General features: G+C 55.6%; 1 protein-coding gene across 3 annotated transcripts; it reads right to left on the reverse strand.

The window, feature by feature from the left end:
- Positions 1-9,153: 9,153 nt before the first annotated feature.
- On the reverse strand, positions 9,154-17,161 carry DLK1 (delta like non-canonical Notch ligand 1). 3 transcript variants are annotated; one of them, XM_081829911.1, is made up of 6 exons: positions 16,959-17,160; positions 15,611-15,674; positions 15,000-15,130; positions 11,991-12,132; positions 9,881-10,160; positions 9,154-9,661 (listed from the first exon to the last, which is right to left on the reverse strand). In XM_081829911.1, the coding sequence occupies exons 1-6, from the start codon at positions 17,023-17,025 to the stop codon at positions 9,413-9,415; spliced, it is 933 nt and encodes a 310-aa protein (XP_081686037.1). In that variant the 5' UTR covers positions 17,026-17,160; the 3' UTR covers positions 9,154-9,412. The 3 variants fall into 3 exon arrangements, with proteins under 3 accessions (XP_081686037.1, XP_081686038.1, XP_081686036.1); XM_081829912.1 differs by having other exon boundaries at positions 9,154-9,655; positions 16,959-17,159; XM_081829910.1 differs by having other exon boundaries at positions 9,154-10,160; positions 16,959-17,161.
- Positions 17,162-18,133: the final 972 nt, after the last annotated feature.

The following is an 18,133-nucleotide window of genomic DNA, read 5'->3' on the forward strand; positions in this document are numbered from 1 at the left end:
GTGGTGTAAGAACATGGTCCAGTTTCATTCTTTTGCATGTGGTTGTCCAGTTTTCCCAACACCGTTTGTTGAAGAGACTGTCTTTTTCTCATTGGGTATTCTTTCCTGCTTTGTTGAAGATTAATTGACCATATAATTGTGGGTTTATTTCTGGGTTTTCTGTTCTATTCCATTGAGCTATGCGTCTATTTTTATGCCAGTACCATACTGTTTTAATTACTACCACTTTGTAATGTAACTTGAAGTCTGGAATTGTGATACCTCCAGTTTTGTTTTTCAAGATTGCTTTGGCTATTCGAGGTCTTTTGTGGGTCTCTACAAATTTTATTTATTTATTTTTAGATTTATTTATTTTGAGAGAGAGCGAGAGAGAGTGGTGGGGGGGAAGGGCAGAGAGAGCGGAAAAGGGAGAGAAGCAGACTCCCTCCTCAGTGCACGGAGCTCGACACAGGGCTCAATCTCACAACCCTGAGATCATGACCTGAGCAGAAATCAAGAGTCTGGACACTTAACTGGCTGTGCCACCCAGGCGCCCCTCCTACACATTTTAGGGTTGTTTGTTGTAGTTCTGTTGGCATTTTGACAAGGATTTGCATGATATACTTGCCTCCCTGGGGAAAAAGCCAACTGATGAGTATCTGGACGTCATGAAGAATGAGGCTCCATGTCCCATAAATTTCACCCTGTTTCTCACTGTGTTTGGTGAAAAGTTAAATGACGCAGATCTAGAACATGTCCTCAGAAATGCCTTTGCTTGCTTTGATGAAAAAGCAACTGACACCATTCAGGAAGATTACCTGAGAGAGCTGCAGACAATGGGAGGCTGAGTTACAGATGAGGAGGTGGATGAGCTGCACAGAAACGCGCCTATGGACAAAAAGGGAAATCTCAATTCCATTGAGCTCACCCGCGCATCCTTAGACATGGAGCAAAGGACAAAGATGACTGAAAAGGACTTCAGATTCCAGCCAAATGTTCCTTGTTGCCCCTTTGGGTATTTCTGAGACTTTCTCTTAGAGCCTGTTGCATGCCCTCAGCTCTGCAGCTTTTGCCTTTCTTGTTGTATTTATTCTCAGCCATTTGGGGCACATGCATCTCTATAATCAGACAGGACCTGGGGCTTTTTCTGATTTTCAGAATAGAAAATAGGGCAATTTAACTTACCAGCTTCCCCCCCCCGCCAGATAACTGCAGTCCACACACAGTCAGTATCTTTTCAGAGAACATTATTCATTCAAATTTTTTCTGAAACATAATTAGACTTGATGATTAAAAAAAATGCAGTGGAAAACCGAAAAATACATTGGCAGGTTTAATGCAACATTTGCCTTATTGTGGTGGTCTGGAACCAGGCCCGCAATATCTCTGAGGTATGCCCCGTATATCCAAAGGAAATAAAATCACTATCTCGAAGAGATATAGGCACTCCCATGTTCATTGCAGATCTACAATAGTAGAAACATGGAAAGAACCTAAGTGTCCACTGATGGATGGGTAGATAAGGAAAATGTATATATAGAGATAGATGGATAGATACACACATACACACAAATACACTCACAATGGGGTATTAATCAGCCATAAAAAAGAAGGAAGTCATTTGTGAAAACACGGATGAGTCTTGAGGGCACGAGTCTAAGTGAAGTAAGAGAAAGACAAAGGTTATATGATCTCACTGACACATGAAATCTGAAGAAGCTGAACTCATAGAAACAGTAGGTTGGTGATACCAGGGGTGTGGGTGGGGGAACGGGGAGATGTTGGTCAAGGGGCACAAACTACCTGTTATCAGCGGATAAGTCCAGGGACCAGTGTGCAGCATGGTGACCACAGATGACAATACTGTGTTGTACCCTTGAAAGTCACGTGGAGAGTAGATCTGAACTGTTGTCTCAACAACAAAACTGTCGTTATGGGAAGTGAAGGGTGTGTTAACCAACCTCACTGTGGTAATTATTTTGCAATATATACGTGCATCACATCGTCGCGTTGGCCACCTGAAACTTGCACAGCATTGTGTGTCCGTTACAGCTCAGCAGACCTGGGGCATGAGGCACTCAGCATGATGCCACCATGGGATATCCTGTGGTCCCTAATCGTTTCGTCCCTGCTCCATCAACCTGGGCCAGGGTTTCTCTATCTGGCCCGAATGACTCTTTGTTGAGAGGGCTGTCTCGTCTTTGTTGGCTGGTTAAGCAGCATGGACAGTCACCACTCATCCGGGGCCAGTCACCCCCCGTCCAGTCTTGACAACGAAAAAAGGCTCCACATATTGTCAAATGTCTCCTGAGGGACGAAGTTGTCCTCGAGGGAGGACTTTAGGCTCGCTATTCTTTTGTCTCAGTTTCCACATTTGTAAATAAACAGGTGAGGCTGGAGATTAGATTCCTACCAAGCTGCCATTCATGCAGGCATCTGTCTCTCTGTCCCTTCTTCCAAAAACCAGTGCTGTGTGTCTGTCCTGCGCTATTTTTATTCGTATGGCTTTCTGCTTTAATGCCTGATGGTGCAGTTTTGCCCCTCCACTATTTCTTCTCTTGGTTATTCTTCCCACCTCATTGTTTTCAAATCAACTTTAGGACCATAGTGTCTAGTGATCGAATACCAGTAAATAGCATTAAACTTATAAATTATTTTGGGGGAATAATTAGCATCTTTACAACACCAGGGTCTTAACATCATTATATTTTTTTGGACATATTACTGGTATACAGACTTTTGGATAAGTTGGGTACATGTGCTATCTTGCTAACTTCCGTGTTCTCTTCAGGCCATTCTCTTGAGTTTTTTGTGGCCGACAGTAATATCATCTTCAATAATCATTTAATCTCCTTTCCAATCGTCAGACCTCATGCTTTTGGGTTTTTCTTGTCTATTACATTGGCTAGAAGTTCTAGAACAGCAGTGATAGGAATTGCTCTCCTTATCGGCTTGCTGTGGACTGAATGCGCCACCCCACCCCCACCCCACAGAGTTCATATGTTGAATCTTAACCCCCGGTGTGATGGTACTTGGAGTTGGGGCTTCGGGGAGGTCACCAGGCTCCTCAGGATGGGATTAGTGCCCTTGTAAGAAGCCAGCAGAGACGGTGAGTTCTGTCTGTCTGTCTCTCTCTCTTCCTCATAAGGACACAGCAAGATGGCGGCCATCCGCAAGCCAGGAAGAGGGCCCTCAACCAGAACCCGACCACCCACAACTGTGAGAGAGAAATGTCTGTCGTTTAAGCCCAGGCCTATGGCATTTTGTTCTACTTGTCGGAGCCTACTGAGGCATGCTCCTTTGCAGATGAGGTAGTAGATGGCTCAGGGACAGAGCCACGTGTAAAGCCAGGCCTCTCTGACTCTATAGCCAGAGCCCTTCACTGCTGTATATGACACACGGCCTTACTCGCCCTTGGTTTTTTTCATCATTAGGATATTAAACATTGTTGAAGATAGACATTCTTTTTTTTTTTTTAAAGATTTTATTTATTTATTTGACAGAGAGAGACACAGCAAGAGAGGGAACACAAGCAGGGGGAGTGGGAGAGGGAGAAGCAGGCCTCCTGCCGAGCAGGGAGCCCGATGTGGGACTCGACCCCAGGACCCTGGGATCATGACCTGAGCCGAAGGCAGACGCTTAACGACTGAGCCACCCAGGCGCCCCGAAGATAGACATTCTTTGTGACATTAAGGATATATGCACTTTTTCCTAGTTTGCTTAGATTTTTTTTTAAAAACTCAGGAATGTATGTTATCCAATTCCTTCTGGCACCAATTCCTTTGACTTGGTATCATATATATTTTTTCTTTTGACTTTTTTTTGGGCTGAAATTTAGTCCATTCTTATGTTTGTGTCTTCACGGGTCACAGCACAGCAACGTCTGGGGCCATGCAAGCTTCAGAGCAGAGCCCTCAACAGTCCCGAAGTCTGGAGCTCCTGACCCAGCAAGGGGTGAGGGGGCGGCTGGTGTCTTCGCCTCCTCCCTCCTGTGGACTACCGAGGGTCTTGGACGGGATGTGCGGGGCGGATGTTTTCATCTTTAGCAGTGGGAGTGTGGCTAAAGGGAAGAAAGCTGCAGAACCTCACGTCAGAAGCACGGTGGGATCTGTGGTTGGCTAAGCAGATAGCCCCACACCCATGGATTGTCATGGAACAGGCTGCTCCGTGCTGGGCCCTATCTTCTCTTCATTCCCTGTCCAGCTGCACCCCCTCCTCACTGTCCTCCAGGAAAATCCATCCACCTGTTGCCCACGGCCACGCTCGTCTCTTCCTGCACTTGAAGTTCATCTGGTATTTTCCTTGGCTGGCTCTGCACTTGGGGCACCACATGGGGACCCCTCGCAGCCACAGCCCTTCCTGATGCATGTTGCCCGTGCTCACCCCAACTGCCCCACGTTTGGGCCTTCCCCCTTCTTGGGTCCTCTGCACTCCTCCGCCCCTACAGCACCCAGTTTCCAAGGTCAGACTCCCCTTTCAACCCTGATCCTTCAGCTAGGGATCTTCCATCTGGCTTTCTCCAGACCAGGTCACCTGTGATCTGCCACTGTTTCCTCCCTCCTGGGTCTTTCCAGGCTTCACAGCCTATGAATATGTTTATTAATATTAAATTATATTTGCTTTCCCAGAAAATGGTCTACTTGGTCATGATTTTTTTTTTTTTTTTTTAGTATTTGCCTGTTTTTGTTATTTCACTGCAGGTGATTGTCTCTCTATTTGGGAGTGAGGACAGTGACTTTCCTTTTCTTTCGTTACCTTTGTCAGGTTTGAGCACTGGGGTTCTCCTAGCTTTGAAAAAGAATTGAAAAGTCTTCATCTTTTCCTTTTCATTGCTCTGGAGCCGTGTCTCTGCTCAGGCACCTCCTATTCTGTCAAAGGGTCAAAATTTCTGGACCCCGACTCAGGTAACAGATAGCTGGCCCACCTTGGGGTCTCCTCCCAGGTAATTGGCCTTTTCTTGCTGGCCACATTTTGTTAATACATATTCTCCTAGAAAACTCATCCCTTTTTTTTTTTTTTAAAGATTTTTATTTATTTATTTGAGAGAGAGAATGAGATAGAGAGAGCATGAGAGGGGGGAGGGTCAGAGGGAGAAGCAGATCCCCACTGAGCAGGGAGCCCGATGCGGGACTCGATCCCGGGACTCCAGGATCATGACCTGAGCCGAAGGCAGTCGCTTAACCAACTGAGCCACTCAGGCGCCCAAACTCATCCCTTTCTTAGAAGCTTCTACGTTTGTTACCTCAGCCTCGTTATCTTTTCTTTTTTTTTATTTTTTTTATTTTTTATTTTTTAAAGATTTTATTTATTTATTCATGAGAGACAGAGAGAGAGAGAGAGGCAGACGGAGAAGCAGGCTCCCAAGGAGCAGGGAGCCCGATGCGGGACTCGATCCCAGGACCCTGATATCATGACCTGAGCCGAAGGCAGACGCTTAACCATCTGAGCCACCCAGGCGCCCTTATTTTCTTATAGTTTGCAGCACGGCACCCACATCTGGGGTAGTATCCCCCTGTCTGTCCCCGGCCTTGACGGGACCCCCACCCACCAGCTGAGGGCAGAGTAGCACAGAAGGGAGAAGCAGTGGGAGCGGAAGAGGGAGGCATCTCAGGGACACCCGGGCGCGGCTGGACTGCTGGGTGAGCCGTGGCAGTGGCCTGGCCGAGGGGAGCCCTGGAGAGGAGAGGCTGGGGTGGGAGAAAGTGGGGGAGGGGGTCCTGCCCCGTGGCGGCCTCCTGGGCCAGCAGGGATAAGGGACTGGGCTGCAGCGCCTGTGTCCAGGGGGAGGGGTCCGGCTGACCCCTCTCTGGTGGGTGGGCAGGCACGTGCAGAGTCAGGCACTCCACGGGGACTCAAAAGGGTGGCTTTAGTGAGCCGAGTGTGCAAGCCTGTGGCCCGAGGCCAGGGCTGGCAGAGAGACAGGTCCCTCCCGGCCCGTGCAGGGCCCAGGTCAGGAGTCTAAATGGGGCTCGTATACGGATGTGCCAAGGTTTGGAAGCCTCCAAGTCCCTCTCACGACCAAACAAAATCCGATGCCACCTTCACTAAGTTCTGGAAGGACCAGAACAGCGTGGCATTCTGGGACCCCCGGGAGCTCTGGGCTGGGACCTGGTGGGTGGGAGAGCCGACCCTCGCCTCTGGTGTGCTCGTGCATGGAACCCCTTGCCCCGTCCCCCCTCCCCTCCTGGAGCCCCAGCTCCCTCCACACCACCCACCCACAGCCACTGTTGGAAACAGACCCAGGGCAGAGGTGGGGCCAATAGGGCAGGAAATGCTGGTGCTCCAGGCACCCAGAGTGCATCTGGAAGGGGCGGGGTGGGCTCAGCCCTTCGCCTGGGGTCTCCTGGCCACGTGGGAGGGGCCGGGGCCACCGCAGCGCCCTCCAAGACATGGGCCCCTGACCCCTCTTGCCCGGGGCTAAGGCCACCAGTGGGAAGGGACAACGGTAGCCCGGCGCACAACAGATCACAGAAACACACCAATAGCCCTTGGGTTTTGTTTATTTTTCAATAAACAAAATTTTTTGCTTGTCTGGTTTTTAGGAAACGGGAAAGCTAAAAAGAGCGTCATTGACATTTTTGAAATATTTTGGTTACAGAAAAGATCATTACGCCTCCTCCTCTCTCAATTTTGGGACCGAATTGGTGATCATGTCCTCGACAGCTGTCTTTGAGCTTTTCCGTTTGTTTCGTAAACTACATACTACTCCAAACACACACGAGGTGTGGATGGGCAGCCAGAGATCCCGACACTCTCAGCAGAATCTGGTTACCCCACAGAGGATGGAATGGACCATTTCTGCATTACGTGAGGACCGTGTCGAGGCTGCGGACACTGTTCTGATTTCGCAGGATGTGTGCGAGTGGGCGCTGTGGAATTTGGGTGGGGTGGCCTCGTCGGGTGCTGGTAATAGATAATTTGTCACGTGGGAAGGTAAGATGGTCAGGCTTAAGGGCGTCTGTTCAGGACTCCCTGCTCCCACGGCATTTTACCTGCACTGCTTGGCTTGCTGGGGACACCGTGTGTCCGCTCCCCCCTCCCAGACTGCCCTCATCCTGCGTGCCGCACAGCTCCCCGCACGCTGCCTTGCACGCAGCAGGTGCTGGAAATGCTTCCTGATCAAATGAATGAATGGTGGATGAGTTGGTAAATGGATGGGGAGCGGGTCAAGGGTTGACAGACCGTGGGATACTTTCCCTTGTCGTCAGGGGGGGGTGGGGGGAACAGGCTGTTCTCGACAGCATGGAGATGGAAAGAGGGGAACAGAGAATTGAATCACTTGGGCCAATCTCGGAATTTCGTGTTTGGGGAAACTGGATCAGAACAGTTAGCGGACTCGGTCAAGGTCTCACGCGAGAGAGGCCAGGCGGGGTGCCAGACACCCGCCTGGCCATGCCAACAGTTCTTTTTTTTTTTTGTCTTTTTAAATTTTTTATTTCTCAAAACGAACTCAAAATGAGATGAGATGATGACTGAATGACATGGGGTAGGAGGGACGTGGGGTGGGCGCTCTCCGAGTCCAGGGGTGGGACAACAGGGTGTGAGGGTAGGAAGGGGAGGGGCACGGGAGCTTGGGGTGGGAGGGGCTGGCCAGCAAAGGTGACAGGGTCTTGGGATTGAGGGTAAATTGCCCGGAGGCGGGTAAGGAAGGGACTTGGGCGAGCATTGGGGGAGGGGGGGAGGGCTCGAGGGGTGACAGGCCTCTGCCTGCAGAGGACCAGGAACAAGGGGGTGGGGGTGGGAGGGGCTCGGGGACTGGGAGCGATGGGGACAGGGGCTTGGATGGGGCACGGAGAGCTGGAGGAGATGAACGGTCATGCTCTGACTCAGGATGACGAGGGACAGGGGACAGTGGTCAGTGGCTGAAGGTAGTGAGGTCGATGGTTGTATGGTGACGGTGACGCATGTCTGTGTGTGAGGGGATGACTTGAATGACCAGGAAGATGGTGATGATGATTTGGAAATAAATACTTGGAGCAAGGTAAACACGGCAGGTAATACTCAATAAAGCTAAGAATATAGCTTCCTATCCAAATAATTTAAGAAGCAAAATATTTCTCACCGGTACCCAAGGGCTGTTTAGCTGCCCAACCCTTAAGAGCTGGAAAGCCAAACAGACCTCTGTCCCATTTCTTTCTATTTTCGCAAAAAAGATAGATGCTCTTTTTAAAAAAAATTCAAATTTATAATTCAGAAGCTGGCTAGGTCTTTCGGGATCTGAGAGTTATTAACTCAGCAACACAAATTAAATCCATAGCTGTGTAGACCAAGGTCTGGGACCTTTGACCACAGAACTAGGAGACACCCCACGAGCGACAATTTCCCACTAAACCCTGTGGAAACCTTGGTGAGGGCTGTGTTGCTGCTCAGATTTCGCCAGGGGGCACTTGTGGTTCAAGGGGCATTTAAATTTCAAGGGACATCTCTAATCTACAGGGTAGGAGGCAGGTAAAGTGCTGGGGATTTGGGGGTGGCTGGGGGCTGCCCAAGTGGCAACTCCAGACTGCACTTTGTGACTCAAAGGGGGCCAATTGCTTCCAAACCGAAAGCGGGCCAGGAGGCTCCCCACTTTGAGAAATGCAGTTAGGATCGATCTCAATATGTCAAGTGTGCATCCAGGATAGGCCAAAACCTGTGGATCTGGGATGAGACTTCTGTCTTCATCAGATCCTAATTTTTAGGGTCAGGAACTGTTTTGGTTCATACCCTTTCGTTCCTCATTCAGAGTTTTAGAGTCAGAGAGAACTTTGATGGTCACTGCATTCCAGCCCCTCCCTCGAGGGGGGAAGAGGTGGGCCCGGGGTGGGGACGGGGGCTCGCCAAGGATCACACAGCGAGTTAGTGGCAGGGCTGGGACGAGGTCCCGGCCCCCCAGCAGCCAACCCGGGGCTCTCTCTGCCTGACACACGGCCGCTGCACTCCGCAAAATCTCAAATCAATCTGAAAGATCTAAAGTTTGCGGTGTTTGAACTTGATGTGAGTGCGCGTTGGATGTGGCGTGTGAGGATTAACGAACGAAAGAGATTTTAGCCTTTTTCACAGTGGGTGGTCATGCACAGCACTCGTAACGGTTTCACGAGGACCGTGGCCGAGACCCCTCGGAGAGGGATGTCGGCACCGAGTCCCGGTTCTGTTGCCTTGTTTTTTTTTGGTCTTTTTGATTTTACGTTTAGAGTTTAGAATAACATACTTATTTCTTTTACTTGTTTAAAGATGAAATTCTTATTATTATTCTTCGATCATGCATTAAGAGAGAGCAAGAGGATGCTTCGGGCACTTTGTCACAGAGCAACACAAAGGTAATAGAGGTAAGCATAGGGTTCACCAGATTCGACACAAAATAGAGCAAATTCCACCACAAAGAGGAGAACAGACCGCACGTAGTGAGCTCTGCGGGACCCCGAGAACAGAGAGGGGCCGGCAGGGGCGCCGCTTAGATGTCGTCTTCGCTGGCCTCCTTGCTGAAGGTGGCCATGTCGATCTTCTCGGGGAAGATGATGTTGACCGCCAGGTCCTCCCCGCTGTTGTAATGCAGCAGCAGGTTCTTCTTCTGACGCAACATGCGGCTGTAGCGTAGGTTGGACACCCAGGCCTCGCACTTGTTGAGGAAGACGATGCCCATGGTGCCCAGCACCACCAGACTGGTCAGCACGCCCAGGATGGTGAAGCAGATGGCCTGGCCCTCGGAGAGGAGGGGAGTGCTCTTGTTGAGCTCCTTCATGGACACCTTCAGGATGCGGTGCTCGGGCTGGGGCACTGGCAACTCGTGCACCCCGGGGGTCAGGCGGTAGGTCAGCCCGTACCCGCTGGGCAGACGGGTGACCTGCTGGGGGCTCGGGGCGCGCTTCCGGCCACAGAGGGGGCCCGTGAACTCGGGCTTGCACAGACACTCGTACCTCACCTGGGTGTGCTGCAGGCAGGTGCCCCCGTTGAGGCACGGGTCGGAGGCGCAGTTGCTCACGGGGCGGCTGCAGGTCTTGTCCACGAAGCCGGCGGGGCATCGGCAGCGGAAGTCGCCCCCAATGTCGGTGCAGATGCCTTGGTTCTCGCACGGGTTCGGGGTGCAGCTGTTGGCCACGATCTCGCAGAAATTGCCTGAGAAGCCAGGGGGGCACAGGCAGGAGGCATGGGAGGCCCGGCCCTCATCATCCACGCAGGTGCCTCCGTGCTGACAGGGGGAACTGCAACACAACGGGGGGACACGGTAAAGGGCCCTCGGGGGCTGGGCTAGGACGGTGGTGCCGGGGCGCGGGGTTGGGGGGGGCGGCAGGCGGGTGCTTAGGCCCCGTCCGGTGCGTGAGCGAGCGCCGGCCAGGGAGACACCGGGCGCTGCCACCCCTGCCCGCGAGGGGCTCCTGGGCGGTCCGAGCTGGATGCAGGCACGCCTGTGGGGGGGGGTGCGCGCCTCACCCCCTCCAGCTGCCAGCCTGGAACACGCCTGACCTCCCGGGCCGACGCCCGTCTCCTCTCCCACCTCTTATGTCATCTCTCCGACCAGAGGCCTGACGGTTAGTCACTGGACAGGTGGGGAAACTGAGGCTGAGAGAGGCAAAGTTAGTGATGACCCAGGGCTGGAGCGAGCCCCCTCCATCAGCTCCATCCCTGGGCCGCTGGGCAGAGCCGGGGCCTCAGGCCCCCCCCCACACACAAGCTGTCTGCGCCACACCACCACCCTGATGACTCGTATTGTCACTTTCGGCAGAGAGAGCCTGCAGACTATTGTACGGGAAGCCCTTGGGGACGCTCAGAGTGAAAGCAAGCCTCGGTCTATCTGCCGGCCCGGCCAGCGTCTGCGCCCAGCTGTTTAATCGTGGGCCATTCACCCAACTGCGGCGTGCAGACCGGAGCTGTTTGCTGAGAGCGGAGCACAGGAGCATTTAATGTAAGTGCTTTTAAACGAGCAGACCCTTTGTCATCTGATAAATGCCAAAACCCAGAGAAGAAAGGGGCTCTAAGCACAACGAAATCAGCATTGCCGCTTCGGGGGTGAGGGCTGTATGGGAGCTGGGCTCTGAAGGAACTTCAAGGACCCTGGGCTCTATTTTGACAGACTGGTTCAAGTTGGTTGGAGAGAAAACAAAATATTTTAAAGGTTTCTCTCTGTATTTTCCCATCCCACTAAGAAGCAGACGCGGACTTTGGTTGTGACCCCCTCTCCTCTGACCCTCTCTGAACACTGATCTTTAGATGCACAAATGCCTGTTTGTGGCCTTCGCTGGCTCCAGGGTCCTCCACAGCCCCCTGGAATGTCAGGTCAAGATAAGCTTATTCTGCCTGGTAGCGTCTGTCTCCCCCACCCCCCAGCTCCCGGCCCGGGACCCGGCTCCAGTTTGCATTCTTGTGACCGACTGCCTAAGCCCCAGCAGACGGCTGGGTAGGCTCAGGGTAGCTAAACAGATAAGGGCCGGAAATGGCTTGGCTGCTAGAAAGCAAGTGGCCCTTCTTGTCTGTTGTGCCCACTGCTCAGAAGTCCCAGAGCCCCCGCCCCACTGAGGGCAGCTGAGAGCTGGACCCCCCCCCCAGACCCCGCTGGCCAAAGGCCCCTCTCTCCACTCCTGAGCCTAGCAGATCCCCCCAAGACATCCCCGAAAACCCAGCTGCAGAGTCTGCCAGTTCCCCAAAACCACCCCCTAAAATGCAGTGAGTGGGCTTCACGAAGAGTCTCACCGCCCCCCACCCCCCGGGGCTGCCCTTAGAATACGGTGCGGCTCCCTGCTCCCTGCTCTGGTCAGCGGGCCCTGTCTACCGTCACACACGCACATCAGGACTTGGGAGCATCAAGAGAGTATGAAATCACCTTTGGGGTCCCTTCAGAAATGATGGAAATGACACACTCCCCACTAAATACCCTGATCTGGGACGGCCCCCCGCAGGGCTGCAGGACGGGCACTTACTCGGTCTTTTGTCAGGCGACAGGTCCGACTGGGCTAGGCTGAAAGGGTCTTTAGGGGTGTGAAGCGGGAATCAAAGCAGCATTCATCAGATCACACAGAGTCGGAAAGAATATTTACCCATTGATCACGCAGGGCCCATCCTTCTTCTGACAGTCCTTTCCCGAGAACCCAGGGACGCAGGAGCATTCATAGTGGCCGGAATCGAGGTTCACGCAGGTCCCATTGTTGGCGCAGGGGGTCGAGGCGCAAGCCTGGACATCTGGGGTGGGGAGGGAAGAGCAGACTTTGTCACCCCCTCCCAGGGAGGGAGAGGGGGACAGGCTGGAAGGAGAGCTTTCTGGATGGGGGCAGGGACAGAGCCCTCCAGCTGGTCAAGGGCGGGGACCCCGAGTGAGCTGCCTCGATGGCTCTGTTTGTGGCCACTGTCAATGGTCACCAAATGGGGTCCTGAGGAAGAACGTGTAGTGACCCCCCGAAACTGCAGTGGGTAAGCAGCTCAGGGAGCTGAAGGGGCTCCCTTGGGGTAGGTCAGAGGGACAGAAAGTCATGGCCGCTCACTGTTCCTCAACCCAGGAGAGCCGTCCCCTTTTCCTGGCGCCAGGTCTCCTCTCCGGTCCAGCAGCATGCCCTTCACTGCAGACCCCTTCCCTCCCCCCAAACGGTGTGTGCCAGGCCAAGGCTCCCCAGTGCCTGCCTCCCCCAGACAAATTTTCATGTCCTGCTTCTCCTGTTTGGGGGGGTCCCTGCCATTCAGGGCAATCGCGAAGCCCAGCTGTTAGAAAACACCAGCTGCCCTTCAAAGTTCCCCACCACAGAGGGGCGGGGGAGAAATAGAGACATGTGAAGACCCCTGTCGGGAATCAAGAAGCCTGATTCAGCCCCAGCGCTACCTCCACCTCCTGGTGGTCGCTCTTTCTGCGCTCAGGATCTGAACGGAGGGGCTCACGGTAAAAAGGCTGTATCTTTTGAAGGCAGCGAAATTAGAAGTATCTGAGTGCTCTCCTGTCCGTGTGGGTTTCCATGAACACTGCTATATTTCTGCCGCCTTTTTACACCTCCCGTCATGCACACTTCATTATGCGGGGCTCGGTGAGCCAGGGACAGCTGAACAAAGGGGCCTGGGTCAGGGGCTTTCTGCCAGTGGAGACCCCCGCCCCCAGGCAGGGCCAGGAGGGACCTTTTCTAGGCCTGGCTCCAGCCGGCCTCAGAGTTCAGCTCCTCCCCACTCTATGCCTCACTTTCCCCACTGACAAAAGGAGGGGCTCTCCCTGGTAGGTCTGGGGGGGGGGTACCTTTTAGCTTCGGGGAGCACCTGCCAAATACAAAGCCAGGGCCAACCAGAGACGCAGCAAGTTAAGACGGAGTGGGTGGGTGCAAATTTTTTTTCCCTCTTTTAAGGAGACCCGCACCCTCGTGGAGGGAGAATGGCAATCAGTCAATAAGGAGCAGCCTGAACGCCATCCTGATGGCCTATCCAGAGCGCACGAGGCATTCCCCGGGAGCCCGGCTCAGTATAAGGAAACATAAAGAGGATTTATCACTACGGGAAGGGGCCGGCACAGCTAGCAGGAGAAGGCTCCCAATCCTGTGCTCCCAGCAACCCCGTCACTGGTAATCTCAAATTTAAGCTAAAGAGCTGGCGACCACCCCCCTTCCCTCCCGGCAGCATCCAGCCCCACGAGCAGAGGATGAGCCATTCTTCCCAACTCCTGGGCCTCCAGCCCAAGGGAAGGGTAGATTAAGCCCGGGCAAGGAGAAAGCTGCCCGGGGTCTCTGCTGGGGCAGCAGCTGGGGCCCTGACAGCCTCAGAGACCCGGAGAAAGGGAGAGAGCTGCTAATTACCCGGAGGGCTGTTTCCTCGGGACCCAGAGTCCCAGGCTGAGAGGCTTTGTCAACCCAGTGAGGAGGGGACCTTTTTGTCTGGAAAACTCCATGGGCGGGGAGGGGGCAGTCCTGAACCAGACACCAAAGAGGGTGGGCTCCAGGCTAAAAGCCCTGACCCCAAGAGGTGGCTTTTCGGGGATCCTGTGGGTCCCAAAGCAGCTCAGAGTGTGCGGTGCTGAGGGGCGGCAGAGCTGCTGGTCAGAGCATGAGTCAGCTGCGGGGCCTTTAAGGACCTGAGACAATGTGGTGAGGGGTGGGCTCGATTAGGAAAGGCCGCTGCCCTGGCGGTGGTCACAACACGCTCTTGCCTTTTCCTTAAGGGAGAGGATTAGGAAGAGCCACAGATGAGAATTAGCCCAGTTCTGGGGCTAGGAGAAGGGATTTTAGCTGGCTTTTCTCCCGACAACTTCTTCTGCGTCCCTAAGCACGGCCCTTGACTTCCTTGAGCCTCGATTTCCCTATCAGTACCCCTCGTCCCAGCTCAGGTTGAGGACCTGTGGTAGCTGCCCTATGCTGCTGGGAGTTTTTTCGAGGACTTCAGCTTGCCCCAGCTTCGGGGCAGGTTCTGCCAAAGCAGGATGGACTCAGATGGACATTTTGCAGCCTAAAAATGCAGGGACAGCCAACTCTCAATTTGCTCAGGGTCATGGAGGACAAAGTTTGCATAAATTAATGAAATCAACAGATCACACAAATCTGCACTTTGACCACTTCTCAGCCCTTCCCGACCCCCAGCCTCCCCATACACCTGACCACGGACACCAGCTCTGTTGGGCCAGCCGGCCCTGACTCAGCTCCCGGCCCCCCCACCCCCGCTCACCACCCCCACCCCTTCGTTTGTTTGTTTGCGTGCTTTGCAGCCTCCCGTGTGAATTTCTCGGAGGTTTAGCTCTGTGACCCCCACCCCGAGCCCTCACCCCCTCGGAGTTTTAGTGACCCGGAGAGGTTACCCTGGCCTCTACCCTTTCAGCTTTGTGTGGCGTGTGCTTATGTTGTGACTCTATTCAACAGGCAGCTCCCTGCTGGCCCCCACAAAGGGCCTTCTCTGGGTGCTGGTACTGGCCAGAGCAGAGGGGAGCAAAATTAAGTCCCTACCTGTGAGGAGGCTCTGGGGCACCAGCGAGAAGAATATAAACAGATCATTACCATACAGAGCCCTGGGTGTGTGGGAATAAGGCGGGAGGGGGAGGGGAGGCCGCCACAGGCTGGGCACCCAGGGCAGGGGTGGGGTGGGGTGCCCACCTATGTCGCAGAGGTTCCCGTCCCAGCCGTGGTCACAAATGCACTGCCAGGGTTCCACGCAGAGTCCGTTAACACAGCCAGGAAAGGTCATGCATTGATCACACAGGGGACCCTGCCAGCCAGGCTGGCACCTGCGGGGTGGGGGAGGGGAAGATGGGGACCTATGAAGGGGGGCAGGAGTGGAGAGGGAGCTCAAGCTGCCTACTGTGGAGCCAAGATCCCTCGGGGGTGTCTGCACAGTACCAGGCCAAGTGGGTCCCCGGAAGCAAATACCAGTCACCTGAACAGAAAAGCGTCAACAGAGGACCAGACAGAAGGGTCCCTGAGAGACTGGGGGAGCACTGCGTCTTGCCGCAGTGGCCTGCAGTGGTCTCACCCTGCGAGGGGCTTTCCCAACACCCCCACTGCTGAGAGGGCAGACAGGAGCCGTGGCTGTCCCCTGACCCCTGCCCTCTTCTACCCCTCGCTACCCCCCACCAGTTTCCTGCAGGGGCGAGAAAGCTGTTTGCTGCAGCCCAGCAGCCAAGCCCCCCCTTCCTGCCTGACACCACAACTCCCCAGGATTCTGTCCTGACCACCTACGAGCTGCTTCTGGGGAGCCACCCCATTACCTGCAAACATTGTCATCCTCGCAGAATCCATTTTGGGGGTGGCAGGCCGGGAAGCATTCAGCTCCTGAGTCACAAGAAAGGTTACACCATTCACCCCACGAGGCCCCAGAGGCCAAGGCAAAGCCTGTCTTCTCCCAGCAGTCCACAGCCTCCCCGGAGGGAGCCAAACCCCCTCCTACCAGCCTGGCACACAGTAGGTTTCTCACATCAGCCCACTCGGGGAGGAAAAAAAAAAAGAAAAATCTCTGCCATGTTCCTGGTTATGGAGTGACCACAGTAAACCACTTAGTTCCTAGGAGCAGGTCAGACACTTAATTCCACCCCCCCCCCCGCAGACCCTCTCCCCCAGAATACGAAACCTCACATGCTAAAAGCAGGGATAGGGAGACAGTGAATGGAAACCTTCTGACCCCTGGGCCCTCAGCCAAGCCCTCACTTTTGCAAAGTGAGCCTAAAATGGGGAGCAGATTTGGAGGTATTTGGCTTTGGAAAAGGCCAGACAGGTTCACCTGGCAGCCTCGCAGGTAAGGCATCAGGATTTTTCTTAAAGGTTCATCCCCGCTAAACCAGGCACCCAGGTCAAATTCCCCCAAGTTCCCCTACCCCAGACTCTTCATATTAAAAAGACGCAAGGGTTTTTGCAAAAGAGATTCTGCCATTCGGACACCATCTAGAGATTCGGACACTCTGCTAGGTGCCTACTGTGTGCATTCACTTCAACTCGCTCCCCAGCTTTCCAGACGGCTCCCCCATCAGCTCTGGTGCAGTGGGGGCGGGGGGCACTGCGGGAAGGGGCAACTCTCTCACTGTCAGAGACAGATGGCTGCTGCACACAGAAGTGTCGCAGCCCCTCACCGAGAGAAACGCCACGCAGGAGGGGCTCGCGCTGGGCTCCTCGGTGGGAATTTGGTGCTGCGACGGCAAAGCCACCCCCCACAGCCCCCACAGACCTGTTCCTGAACGCGCACGCAGCGACACCCCAAAGTTGCACCCCAGAGCATTTCCACACAGGGCTCCCAAGCATCACCTCGTTTCTCCATACCTCCTGTCTCCGCGCACCGACACCCCTGCGAGCGCCACTTCTGCGGGGCGGGAAGGGGCTGGGGGGGTGGGGGTCCCACATCTCCCCTGCCCCCCCTCCCGGGGACCCCAGGGCCGGGCTTGGCATGCGAGGCTGGCGGGGAGGGCGAGGCAGCACCGTGCGGGGCTTAGGGTTAGGCGGGACGGGCCCGAGTTGGGGCGCATGGGACGGGGCGTGCGGAGCACCGGGCGGCCGGTGGGGGGGTGGGGGGGCGTCGCAGGCTTCCCCAGAGGGGGCGCGAGCCAGGCCGCCGCGGGGGGGGCTCACCATGGACACTGTGGCCGAAGGCCAGCAGGAGCAAGAGGACGGGCAGGAGGGCTGCGGTCGCGGTCATCGCGGGGCGGCCGGGGTCGCGGTCCCGGGAGCGGCGCGGGCGCGGGTCCGGCTCCGGGCGCCGCGCTGGGCTTCTGGTTGCGGACGCGGAAGGGGGCGCGGGCGCGCGGCGAGGGGAAAGCCAGGGCTGCACCGGGCTGCGCGCTGCGCTCTCCGCCGCCGCCGCCGCCGAGCTGCCGCCGCCGCCGCGCGCGCCGCCCTTTTCGTACCGCCGCCCCCCCGCGGCCCCCGCCCCCCGCCCCCGCCTCCGCGCGCACGGGGCCGGCGCCGGCCAGTCCCGGTGACCCCCGCCCCTCGCGGGGCCGCCCCCCACCACTGCGGCGTCCCGGAAAGCCGCTCGCGCGCACGGAGCGCTCTTGGCTAGACGGGCACAGGTACCCCGCGCACGGTGGGCACACGTTCGGGACACAGGACGGCCCGCGGGCGCGCACACACGGGCCCGCTTCGGACAAGTGGCAGGGACCGAGCCGGGGCTGGGCCGCAGACCCCAGGCAGACGCCAGCACGCGCTCCGAATACAGAAACACGCACAGAAGCAGCAGAACACTCAGCGCCAAGGTCCCGAGCACGCACGCCATGGTTCACACGGCCCGGAAAACACAAACGCACGCTCTGGGGACGAAGAACACGCTCGCGCCGCGGACGCACGCAGGAACACACGGCTGAGAAGCCGGACAGCCGCAGACCCCAGCCCGTAGCACGCGCACGCTGCCAGGCGGACCCCCACCACCGCGGGCACACGCTGGCGGGCGCACGCGGGTCACAGAACTAGTCGGGAGCGTCACGGGCTCGGGCATGGGCTCGCAGAGAGGCCCGCGGACACAGTTGTGAAACCCTGGGCCTCCCTCACCATGCGCCCACCCGTCTGTCCACACAGGGGCACGTGCAGAGCCACGTGCACACCTGAACGTACGAACGCGCTGGTAAACACACAGACACCCCCTCACACACGGGCAGACGGGGTCAGGGCCTTGGTCACGCCGACGCATAAACCACAGACTCTCGCACACATGTGTAGGGCCACACGTAGGTGATGTTCACAAGCACGCGGACCCAGGCCCCCAGGCTCACAAGTCACAGGCTCTTGGTTACACACTCATCAAAACACGA

Source organism: Leptonychotes weddellii, chromosome 9 (assembly GCF_054177405.1).
Source record: "Leptonychotes weddellii isolate Sample4059 chromosome 9, ASM5417740v2, whole genome shotgun sequence".
NCBI classification, from domain to species: Eukaryota; Metazoa; Chordata; class Mammalia; order Carnivora; family Phocidae; genus Leptonychotes; species Leptonychotes weddellii.